The following is a 12219-nucleotide window of genomic DNA, read 5'->3' as shown; positions in this document are numbered from 1 at the left end:
GGGGCGTGGCCTGGTTAGGGGGCGGGGCTTGGGCCGGTTGGTTCAGCTCCGCTGGAGCTTGTGGGGTTGGGTGAGGCCCGGCCGATTTGGGGCCAGGACCCAGACAAGCCCGAAAGAGGATGGTCAGGAGCGGGGCCTGGACCAGGAGGGAGCCTGAGGGGCGGGACCTCTGGGGGCTCAGTCCTCCAGGGGTGGGTGTTATCCTAAGCTCCGGGTCTCAACCCCATCACTTTCCCGCGAACCCAGCTGGCCCTGAACATCGGAAACACTCGCTTCAATGAGGTCATGGAGGCCCAGCTGCCCTCGCACGGCGGCCCTAAGCCCTCCGCTGAGAGTGACATGTAAGGAGATTCTCAGATGGGGGCGGATGCCGGCCGGGGAAATTATGCTTCCCCAGAGCCCAGGGAGAAGCCTGGGGAAAGAGGAGGCTTCGGTCTGGAAGAGTCCAGGACATGTGGGATGGTCTCAAGGGTCAACTGGGTGGAAACAGTCCTTGCTCTGACATCCCGCGGTTATTTTTGGCAGGAGCGCCCGCAGGGACTATATTGTGGCCAAGTATGTGGAACACAGGTTTGCCCGGAGGTCCACCCCTGAGCCTCAGAGACTCTGTACAGCCATTTGCAACCGGGATCTCCTGTCTGTGCTGGAGGCCTTCGCTAATGGGCAGGACTTTGGACAGCCACTGCCAGGGCCCGAGGGGCAGGTGAGAACCTTCTCCAAGGACCACTTACAACCCAGACAAAATTAGCACACCCTGTCCTCCTCCAGGACTGGCTATTATTACTGCCCCCTGCCCCCACCTCTGTGTGTGTATGTGTGTGTTAGTCACTCAGTCGTGTCCGACTCTTTGCAACTCAAGCCCACCAGGCTTCTCTGTCCATGGAATTCTCTAGGCCAGAATACTGGAGTGAGCTGCCATTCCCTTCTCCAGGGGATCTTCCCGACTCAGGGATCAAACCCAGCTCTCCTGGCTTGGCAGGTGGATTCTTTACCATCTGAGCCACCAGAGAAGCCTGTGCCCCACCTCTGACATCTGCTCAAACCCTACCATCAGAGGGGTAAATGGGAGAGCGCAGCTTCAGTCAGGCAATCTTAAGGCCAGATCCTGGCTCTGTCTTCCTAGCTGTGTGCTCCTGAGCAGGTTACTTAACTTCTCTGAGTCTTTTTTCCCTCATCTGTAAAACAGGTTAATGATAGCACCCACAGGGTTGAGGTGAGAATTAAGTCATGTATGAAAGGGCCTGGTGCATAATATATGCAATAGATGTTAGAATCTTTTCTTTTCTTTTTTTCTTGAAAAGCTTTAGAAATGGGTAGGAGTGATGAGATCAGAGCAGGGGAAGACCATCACATTGGTGATTCTAGTAACAAATATCATGTGAGCTGGGAAGGAAAGGATAACACAGACTTTTGAAAGATTAAATGGACACTAATTGGGCATCAGTAATTGGGTGCCTTGTCTTTGAGCCTTCTGCCTGATATCTTGGTGGAGCTGTCCAGGGGCCAGGGTGGGTGCAGCACTTAGACAGGATAAGAATTTGGAGCAACTTACATGCAAATGATAACTGAAAGCTCAAGGTTATTTGTGGTCTTGGGGGTCATGAAAAGGAGGAGCAGAGAGAGGAGTGCAGAGCCAAGAACCAAGTTTGGGAAACACCTTCTCCTGGGGGAGGAGGAGGCAGAACCACTGAAGGAAGGAGTGAAGGAATGGCCTTGTACCCTACTCTGAAACCTGAGGTTTCCCCATTCAGTCTCCTCTCACCGGGGTTCTGGCACTCTCATATCTGGAGGTGTCAGGGGGCAGCAAGCGTTCAAGAGGGTAATGTTGTGGGGGCAGGTGAACTGGGGGAAACTCAGAGGTGTGGACGTGTATTCAGGCACCTGGAGAGCTCGCCCTGCACCTGGCTGTCAGAGTCGCCAACCAGGCCTCCCTGCCCCTGGTGGATTTCATCATCCAAAATGGGTGAGAACCTTCCTGCCCGCCTGCCCACCTCCTCACGCTCCCCTTTCCTTCCTCTTCTCCCCGTCTCCTCCCTCCTTTCCTCTCCCTCTTTTGCCCCTGACTCTGACCCCCTCACCTGTCTGTTCCCTTCCTACCTCCCTACATCCCTGACCCCCCGACACCCGCAGTGGTCACCTGGATGCCAAAGCTGCTGATGGGAACAGCGCCCTCCACTGCGCTGCCTTCTATAACCAGCTCGACTGCCTCAAGCTGCTGCTGAAAGGGAGAGCCTCAGTGGCCACAGGTGGGGCTCGACAACTCCTCCATCAACCCCCCATTCCTGGCTACCCCTCGTGGCGGACTTCCTGCCTTATTCCCAGACACAGAGCACTTGGAGAGTCCAAGCACTGCAAATGGACTTTGCAGACAGACTTGGGTTCTTACCCTGGCTTGCTTCTGACCGCCTTTGTGATGTTGGAGTTTGTCTGTTCATCTCTTGAACCTCAGCTTCTTCATCTGTAGAATGGGCATGCAATCACTGACCTACTAGACCTGCTAAAAGGATAAAATAAAATGTTTCTGAAAGTACCTAGTCAAGTAAACATTAACTAAATCTGAATAATAGTGCTTAGAATAGCTACAATTGACTGTTTAATGTGCACCTGATAATGTGCCAGGTTTTCTATGTCCATTAACTAAATCCTTACAACAACCTCATCAGTAGTTAGTATCATACTCACTTTATAGGTGAGACAGTTAAGGCACAGAGAGGTTGAGTCACTTGTCCATGGTCACACAGCCATGAGGTAGCAGAGCCAAGATTAAAACCTAGACAGTTTTGATTCCAAGACTCATCTTAACCTCTATGTTATAATGCCTCTTTGACCCTAACCATGACCGCTGTCTTTATCCCTCCCAGTGAATGAGGCAGGAGAGACAGCTCTGGACATAGCCAGGAGGAAGCAGCACAAGGAGTGTGAGAACCTGGTGAGATCTAGGGAAGGAGAGGGAGTCCCGACCCCTCGTCTCTCTCCACCGAGCCCTTGGCCTTCTGAACTACAAAGGCTTTGTGTTTGGCAGCTGGAGCAGGCCCAGGCTGGGACCCTCACCTTCCCCTTGCACTTGGACTACGCCTGGGGAATTTCCACAGAGCCTGGCTCCGACAGTGAGGAGGATGAGGAAGAGAAGGTGCGTCCCAGCCTCTCGGGTCTCCAGACAGCCCAAGGGAAGAGTCAGATGGGCCCTGAGGTGAGGAGGGGTGGGGCTGAGCACGGGGAACCAAGGCCATCTTTCCTATCACCATTTTGCCCCAGCAGCGCTGTGCACTGAAGCCCCCAGCCCAGGCCCGCTGGACCAGTGGGAGGCTGGACATCAGCAACAAGACCTATGAGACCATCACCAGCCTGGGACCAGCTGCCCCTAAGAGCCAGAGTGAGGATTGCCCCCCACCTTTGCCGGTCAAAAACCTTTCTCGGACCATGGCCCAAGGGCGTGTGGGACATGCCAGTGGAGGTATGGTTGGTTGCCCAGAAAAATTCTCTCATGCCATTCATTGAGGGCCTGCTATGTGCTGAGGGACTGAGCTAAGAGCGTTGTGTTAGTCCATGTTATCCTCACCATCACCTGGCAGGTAGGGGTTATCATCTGCCCCTTATAGGTAAAGGCAGAGAGATGTTAAGTAACATGCCCAAGATCCCACAGCTAAACCCTGATGTGGGCTTCAAACCCAGGTATGTCTTATTTCAGATTCCTCAGTGCTTCACTTAAATAAAAGAGAGGGAAGAATGTTTTGAGCATCCACTGTATCTCAAGTCCCCTGGGGTCTACTGAGACGCAGTCTAGAGAGGGAGATAAAAACTGGAGGCTAGCTCATTATAGGAGAAGGCAGTGGCAACCCACTCCAGTACTCTTGCCTGGCAAATCCCATGGACGGAGGAGCCTGGTGGGCTGCAGCCATGGGGTCGCTACGAGTCGGACACGACTGAGCAACTTCACTTTTACTTTTCACTTTCATGCATTGGAGAAGGCAATGGCAAACCCACTCCAGTGTTCTTGCCTGGAGAATCCCAGGGACAGGGAGACCTGGTGGGCTGCCATCTCTGGGGTCGCACAGAGTCGGACACGACTGAAGCGACTTAGCAGCAGCAGCAGCAGCAGCAGCTCATTATAATATAAGGCATAGTGTGACATAGGACATAAATCCCAAAAGGAAAGAAGCAAGCTTTGCTGACTATTTCTCCAGCACCTAGCACAGTGCCTGGCTGTTGTCAAGAACTCTTGGTTGAATGAATGAACAAGCTTGTTCTGGGAACTCAGGAGAGGAAGGGAGCTGACCCTGTTAGGATTGGTGTGGGGGTTAGGAAGGCTTCTTGGAGGGGGCAGCATCAGAGCTGAGCCTGAAGGATGAGCAGCAGAGTCCAGATTGAGGAGAGGGTGTGAGCAGAAGCAAACCAGTGAACAGTGTGAGCCATGAGACTGAAGCGTGATGGGGAAGAGTTAAGTGCCGGAGAGGTAGGTGGCGGGGTGGGGAATTGGGAGAGAACCATGATAGGTCCCCAAGGTCAAAAGTTCCTTTGCATAAGTGATGAAGACAGGCTTTATCACTTCTGATTTCAGATCGTTCTGAAATTCCCAGCCTGAGCTCAGAGTCCCTTGGGGCCTCTGAGAACCTGAGCAGCCCAGCCTCCTCCTCCTCCAGCCTCACAAGCCCTGTGGAACCTGGGGGTCCCAATGAAACCCTACCCAGCTCTGAAGAGGGCCCCTGCGAGCCCCAAGGCCCCTCCCGCCCCAGCCTGACATCTGGAATCTCCCCTGCAGAGATGTATCCCCCAGTGAGGTTCAGGTTGGTGAAAGCCCGGCTATGCAACATAGCCAAGTCTCCAGACCTCTCTGAGCCTTCATTTACTTCCCCACCTCTAAAGGGTGCCTGCCTGAAGCCTGAGATGCCTCCCAGCTCTGAGGCCCATGAACGATGTGGAAATGCTAGACCTTAAGTGGAGGGCGACTGGACCTCTTCCCCCTTCACACATCTGCTCCTGAGTTTGGGGCTCAGGCTGGAAGAGCGAAGGCCTTGTCCCACCTGTGTACTTGTTCTGGGGTTTCACAGTGGGGTCTTCACTCTGTCCCCACCTCCAACCCAGGATTCAGTCTTGCCTTCCTTGCAGACCCTTTCAGTTTGGAGTTTGGGGAATAGACATGGGGAAATTTCCAGTGTGGAGGTCAGTTCCAGGCCTCTGAGGCCTGTGATGGACTCGGCCTGGGGGCCTCATGGACTGTCTACCCAGCCATCCCAAGCCCCCAGCCTCGCTCTCTCCCTGAGCCTTTTCCCCCAACTTCAAGGGGCTCTCTGGGCACGGGGGTCACGTTAGCCTTTCCCTGTATTCCAGCTCCGAGAGCACGCGCTCCTATCGGCGAGGGGGCGGAGCCTGGAAGAGTGTCGCTCAGCCCGGCAGCCTGTACCCGGAAGGAACGTGATGGTAGGACATGCGGTTTGCAGGATGGTGACAGGGTGCCTGGGCTTCCCAAGTGACGAAGTGCCAAAGAATTCCCCTGCCAATGCAGGAGACATGGGTTCAATCCCTGAGTTGGAAAGATTCCTGGGAGTAGGAAATGGCAACCCACTCCAGTATTCTTGCCTGGAGAATCCCAGGGACAGAGGAGCCTGGTGGACTACAGTCCATGGGGTTGCAGAGAGTTGGACACGACTGAGCGACTGAGCAGGCATGCATGCACAACAAGGTGCTTGGGAGGCAGAGTTGGTCAAGAGTGAGTGTATTCGGGCAGGAGATCTCTCTCCAGCACTGGGGGGCAGCCTTCGTCTGGCCAGTCCCTTTCCTCATGGTCCTCCTCCCTGCTGCAGCCCTTGATGGGTGCAGCTGGGGAGAGCGGTGGCCTTGAGAGACGGCAGAGGTGGTGAGGCCCAAGTTCTGGCTGCTCCCCTGGGGAGGATAAGCAAAGCAGTGTCAGCCAGCCTGATCACTGAGAAGGGGTGCTGCTTCCCTGCAGACGAGGTAGGATTAGGGTGGCTAATTAGGTGGCTGATTAGGATTAGGATTAGGGTAGGATTATGGTACCAGCCCTTGGTTTGCCTGACTCTCCCCTTGCACAGGAGTCTCCTGGAATCTGCTGAAACTTCTAGGCATTCAGGGATGTGCTATCATCTTCTTGCCGTGATAGCACGGCAAGAGCTGTCATCCCTAATCCAGCTTCTCCCTGCTGAATTAGAGTCTCGAACAATCATACATCTTTAGATGAGGAGCCTTGGGGTGGGCAGAGGACAGAGGCAAGCATGCCGAGAAGGAAGCCACCTCTGTTCCTGGTTCCCCTGGGGATTCACCAGGGATGGCATCAGTTGTCTGTGTTGAGAGTAAGGGATGGGAGGAACTGGGTCTCTCTGGGGAATCGTCATCCTCAGTCCACCAAAGGCAGGCACCAGTCACGAATGTGTGTCTATGGCCACCATCGTGCATTACCCGCTTGATGCTCGTTGTTGAGATGTGAGAATAAAGACCTGCTTTGGTGTGTGGAGGTCTTGGAGAAGTGGTGTTTCACTTCTTCAAGCCTCAGTTTCATTCTCTAAAATTGGGTATTTCATTCATGATAATTTCATTTACCTACAACAGAACTGTTTGAAACTGAGTGAGATAAACAGCTGGGATATAATAAGTGCTTGTGTGCGTGCCAAGTCACTTCAGTCGTGTCTGACTCTTTGTGACTCTATGGACTGTAGCCTGCCAGGCTCCTCTGTCTGTGGGATTCTCCAGGCAAGAATAATGGAGTGGGTTGCCCTTCCCAGTGCTTAGAAGATATCAATTTTCATCCTTTCCTCCCCAGGTCGGCTTCCCTGAAGGAGACGGCTCGAGGACTGGGGTTCTCCTGCCGAGCTCTGTGCAGCTTTTGCAGGACTGGCTCCTTGCTGGCCCTTGCATGCCTGAACCACCCTTGTGCTGAAGCCCAGCATTAAGAGCTAGGACTTCAGTTCACCAGACAGGAGCTGAGGTGCTCATGCCCTGGGGTCTTGCTCTTTCTGTCCCTTGTGCCTCTGTGGCTGGCCTTCCTCCTTGCTGTGAGCCCCTGCCCCTGCCAGGAACACTGGGCCCTCTGTGTTAGGGCCGACGGTGGTTTGTTTTCCTCTATCTCATACCTGCCAGGGACAAGGGAACCCTATTGTCTGGACCCTAGTGCTCCTGACTTAGCTCCAGCTGCAGAACCCTAAATCTTTCATCAGAGCAGGACTGTGTTTCTTCCATCAGTCTGGGGGACTTTAGCTCACATTCATCATTCTATAGGCCAGGGATTCTGCCAGACTAGGGACTGTCTTCTCAGTCATTCATTAGCCTAGTATTCTTTGACTGAGTTCTGGCTCTTTGTCCATTCCTGAGCCAGGCACTGCAGAGGCCACAGGAATAAGATACAGGTCCTGCAGCTGAGGTCCCTTTCCCAGCAGCTGGTCCCAAGAGTTAGGCTTGGGAATGGGCAGGGCCGTTCCAGAGGATGCTTCTGGGCTCAGGGGCAGACTGACGATCAGCTGGCTTACACCCGAATGGTATTCCAGTTGTCTGCCGCCTGCATCCATCCTGGTTGGTCAATGCCCATGCTGTACTGGCTGTTAAATAAATATTCTAAATATCACTCCTTCTGAGGGACAGCACAGCCTTGCTGTGGACCTCTGCTAGATCCCCAGCCAGGAGGTAGGGTAGGGCTCACCCCCGATTTGCCTACTCTCCTTGATTTAGCCAGAAGGAAAGGCGTGGTCTAGGATGATTATCATTGTTTCTCTCCTGTTTCTCTCAGTCAGCTCAGGAGCCTTCCAGTCTTGGGGGAAGCAAAGGGCCAAGAAAGGAGAAAGGAGAGTGATAGAAATGGAGGGTGGAGACTTAAAGGTTCTGCTTCCTAGCATCAGAAATCCCACCATCGCTTTCAGGCCCATACTGGAAACAGACACACCTACACCATCATCAGTCTCTAACACATCAGTTCTGTGGGCGCTGGGCACTGGGCCCTGGCAGGGTGGACCGGGATGAGCGAGGGCGGCTGGAAGGTGCCAGTGGCCAACACAGCAGCCTGGCCAGGGAGGCTGGGCTGTTTACCCTGGAGACCCGGCCAGTCTGTGATCCCACAGGAGCAGGGTTGTCTTCAGAGCCCCCAGTGACTGGTTTTATTCATCTCAGATCTGTTATTATTTCACTCATCTCTAATAAAGGATTTTTTGGAGTAAATTTCAGTGGTATCATTTATGTGCTCTCAAGAGCCATAGGGAAGGGGAGAGATTCTTAGGGCTTGGAATTCTTGCTCTAGACTTGGAAAAGGGACAGCCTGGTGCAGAGCAGTAGATGGTGACCAGAGTGATTCTCCCCCCAAGGCCATATGGCAAGGCAGAGAAATCTTTTACTGTTCCCGACTGGAAGGTGATGCTGGCATCTAGTGGCTAGCGTTCAGGGCTGCTGCTTAACATCCTTCAGTTCACAGGCCAGCCCATCAAAATAATGAATTTCCAAAATGTTAATAGTGCTGAGGCTGGGAAAACACGGTGTGAGGGAGAGCACTGGCCTGGGAGTCTGGAGACCTGCAGTGTAGCTCTGCTTCAGTCCCTGCTTCGACTTCATCTCCCCTGAGACAAGGATTGGAGAGGGTAGTTTATTTGTGAGATCGTCCTAGGAAGCACAACGAGGGAGCAGGGAAACAGAAAGTCAAAAAACAGCGAAGGAGGAACTTCCCTGATTGGTCAAGAATCTGCCATCCAAGGCAGGAGATGCGGATTCCACCCTGGTCGGGGAGCTAAGATGCCACGTGCTGCAGGGCAACTAGGCATGCACGCTACAACTCCTGAGCCCGTGTGCTCCAGAGCCCACGCGCAACTAGAGAGAAGAGACTCCAGAGAAGCCCGCGCGCCCCAACGAAGATCCCACATGCTGCAACTATGACATGGTGCAGCTAAAGAAAGAAATATTTTAAATACATTTACCTATTTATTTGGCTGCCTTGGGTCTTAGTTGTGGCATGTGGCATTGAGTTCCCTGATCAGGGATCAAACCCTGGCCCCCTGCATTGGGAACACAGAGTTTTAGCCACCGGACCACCAGGGAATCCCCTAAATAAACACATATTTTTAAAAAGAAGGAAAAAAGCAGTAAAGGGTGTGTTAATGAGTTACCACCGTGAGAAAAGAAGGGAACTTCTGACAGATTGTATTAATTAGAACATGCCTTCAAGTTGTCCCATGGAGACTGAAGGACTGGTGTATTTACCCCCAACTCTAGTCTCTCACTGGTTCAGGGGTCCTTTCTAGGAGTGCCAGTTCTTAATTCTCAACTTCCTGGCTGCTCTGAAGCCTTCAGTCAGATGCAGGAAGCTGTCAGAGATGTGTTTAGGAACCTGATGCAAAGAACTGACTCATTTGAAAAGACTGATGCTGGGAAAGGTTGAAGGCAGGAGGAGAAGGGGATGACAGAGGACAAGATGCTTGGCTGGCATCATTGACTCAATGGACATGAGTTTGAGTAAACTCTGGGAGTTGGTGATGGACAGGGAGGCCTTGGGGTCAGTCCATGGGGTCGCCAAGACACAACTGAGTGAACTGAACTGACCTGACCTCCACGGTGGATGGGTAGGCAGAGGGGAGGTAGTGGGTACTAACTGGTAACGGTTAAGCAGTGCAATCGTAGTCCTCACTGGGTCTCAATCTTCCCATCTGTACAAAGAAAGGGTAGGACTTGATGTTTTCTTAGCGTCCATTCAAGCCCTGATGAAGGTCTTGGCTTCTTTTGATGTCAGTTAATTCACAGTGGGAGTTGGGTGGAGATTTGAGAAAACTCAAATCTGTTTTTTAAAAAAGACCAGTCGTAAGTAATTGCAGACAGCTGTCTCTTCAACCCAGAGGGACATGCTTGGGTTGATAAACCCTGAAAGTGGCTCATAGTGTTTTTTATGATCAGGCCGCTCCCCCTCTGCACACACCTCTCACCTCTGTGCTGTGGCCACAGCAGTTTCTCAGTTCCTTTAACCCTGACAGGCCAAACACTCTCCCTTCCATAAGTTTTGCACATTTGGAATTCCAGCAGAATTGATTTGTACCTCTCGGGATGTTCAAGGCTAAACGTGCATGGCACCTAGTAGGCGCTCAGTAAATACACATATGAATGAATGTTTCTTGTTCTCTCTCTCTCTTTTTTCTTTAGTATTTATCTATTTGGCTGTGCTGGGTCCAGTATTCTTGCCTGGAGAATTCCATGGACAGAGGAGCCTGGTGGGCTACAGTCCATGGAGTCACAAAGAGTTGGGTCTTAGTGGTGGCACTCAGGATCTTTGATCTTCATTTCACCATGGGGGATTTTTTTACTTGTGGCATGTGGGATCTAGCTCCCTGACCAGAGATCGAACCTGGACGCCCTACATTGGGAGCACAGAGTCTTAGCCACTGGACCACCAGGGAAGTCCCTCTTCTCTTATTTCAAAACTCTCCTCCTCCAACCCACCAACTCCCACTGAGTACATCCGCCCAAAGTTTAAACGTCATTTCTTCAGAGAACATGACATGCCACATGGTATAAAACCCCTCAGATATGTCTGTAAAGTATCCTCTACTTCCTGACCCTCACCCTAGTTGTGATAACACAGAAGTGATGGTGTCCACATTTGTTTTAAGGTTTTTCTTACCCAGATACTGCCTCAAGCTTGCTGGGACTAGATCTATTTTGTTCGTTGCTTGGACATTCAGTGTGTATCTGTTGAATGAATGAAAAACCCACCCCTTCCTACCTTGGTCCCAGGTCACACAGCAGCAGTTAGAAGTTTTAGCCCAATTTTAGAAATGGAGACCTGATTGATTGGGAAAAAAGTTTTTTTATTTGGGTTTTAGTAGCTCTGTAGTCCTGGAGAAGTGCATGAACTGTGTTCTGCAGGACTTCAAAATGGGGCAGGCGTATAAAGGAGAAAATGGCAAAGTTATAGTCAGTTACATGAGCTATTTATCAGGAATTACAATTGCAGCTGGCCAGAAGTAAAGGTGCTTATGAAGTAAAGATTGGTTGCGATCCAAAATGGTTGCATAATTACAAGGGGAGACCTTGAGACAAAAAGGTTTGCAGCTGGCAGGTATTGTTCTGAGCACTCTGGTGATGTTCTTGGAGCTGGTACAGCTCAAAGAGAGCTTAAGGGTTTTGTTTAATCTTTTTTTTTTTTTTTTCTATTTGGCCGCACAGTACATGGCATATGAGATTTTAGTTCCCCAACCAAGGATCGAACCCATGTCCCCTACAGTGGAAGCAGAGTCTGAACTACTGGACTGCCAGGCAAGTCCTGAAAGTTCAAGTGTTGAATGGTGCAGAGATGTGTCTGATACCAGATCCTCAATGGCCACCCGACTCCATATGCCTGAACTGTGATCATGTATTTTAATTTCAGTTTGTCATCAGAAGCCAGATGAGTCCACTCAGTCATCCATTCTCTGAGGTTCTTTCAGGAAAGTCTGGAGATTTCCCTTGAACACCCCCAGCTACAACTCCCCACACCCCACACACTGTGAACCATTTTCCCTGATTCCCCTCCAGGCCCATAAACACCCTCACACACACACACAGCACACACGCAAAGATCATTTTCTATCAATTAAACTCACTCCTTTAGGAAGGGATGTGGGTCAGCTAGGGGCACTGGAAGGGTCCTTCCGCAGGAACACAGACGTGTGCACAGCTGTGGGGGCACATTTGTTTCCAGACCCAATCTCCTTGGGGAGGCAGCGTGCAGATCCTGAAGGGCACTCATGCATCTGGATCCAAAGTTCTCAAAGTCGGGCGCACTTAGGGATCTCCCAAGCCCTCACCCTCACTAGACTGCAGTCGTGGGACCAGAAATGCAAAACCTCGCTTTAACAAACAAAACTGAAGGCCACGGTGGGCCTGGATACACGCGTATGTGCGCAGGCCGTGTGCGCCAATGAGTGAGCACGGAGATGGGACAGAACTGGATTTCACGATCGTGCAAAAATAAGGGGATTCGAGTATACCCAATTGCCTCCACCTGGGCATCGGCGCGAAGTAGGTGCGCCGGGTTTGAGCTGCAAAGGTTGCAGAGAGGAGCCCTCCTCGCCTCGACGGCCGCCCCCACTCGCCGGAGCGCCCTCCTTCCCGAATCTTCCTTCCGCTCCAGGCCCCCCACCCCGCCCCTCCAGGACCGGCCGGGCTCTCGCAGGCTTGTCCCTCTCCCGGGGAGGCCGGGCTGGCGGGCGCGGGCAATCTTTGCCCGGGCGAGTCCTTGAAGTCTATATTTAGTGCACGCCG

At 52.1% G+C, this 12219-nt stretch overlaps 1 protein-coding gene across 1 annotated transcript in view; it reads left to right on the top strand.

Moving 5' to 3' along the window:
* The window catches only part of ASAP3 (ArfGAP with SH3 domain, ankyrin repeat and PH domain 3), a 51915-nt gene extending 43755 nt beyond the window's left edge, over positions 1-8160 (top strand). Inside the window, 11 exon segments of the mRNA XM_010830033.1 lie at positions 247-341; positions 526-703; positions 1878-1963; positions 2131-2246; positions 2862-2929; positions 3023-3130; positions 3259-3454; positions 4559-4784; positions 5329-5357; positions 5360-5418; positions 6776-8160. Coding sequence (XP_010828335.1) covers positions 247-341; positions 526-703; positions 1878-1963; positions 2131-2246; positions 2862-2929; positions 3023-3130; positions 3259-3454; positions 4559-4784; positions 5329-5357; positions 5360-5418; positions 6776-6892 — 1278 coding nt within the window. The 3' untranslated portion in view covers positions 6893-8160.
* The last annotated feature ends 4059 nt before the right edge of the window (positions 8161-12219 follow it).

This window comes from Bison bison, unplaced genomic scaffold (assembly GCF_000754665.1).
Source record: "Bison bison bison isolate TAMUID 2011002044 unplaced genomic scaffold, Bison_UMD1.0 scf7180017864516, whole genome shotgun sequence".
Taxonomy (NCBI): domain Eukaryota; kingdom Metazoa; phylum Chordata; class Mammalia; order Artiodactyla; family Bovidae; genus Bison; species Bison bison.
The sequence above is the reverse complement of the archived record's forward strand: the minus strand, read 5'-3'. Positions and strand labels throughout refer to the sequence as shown.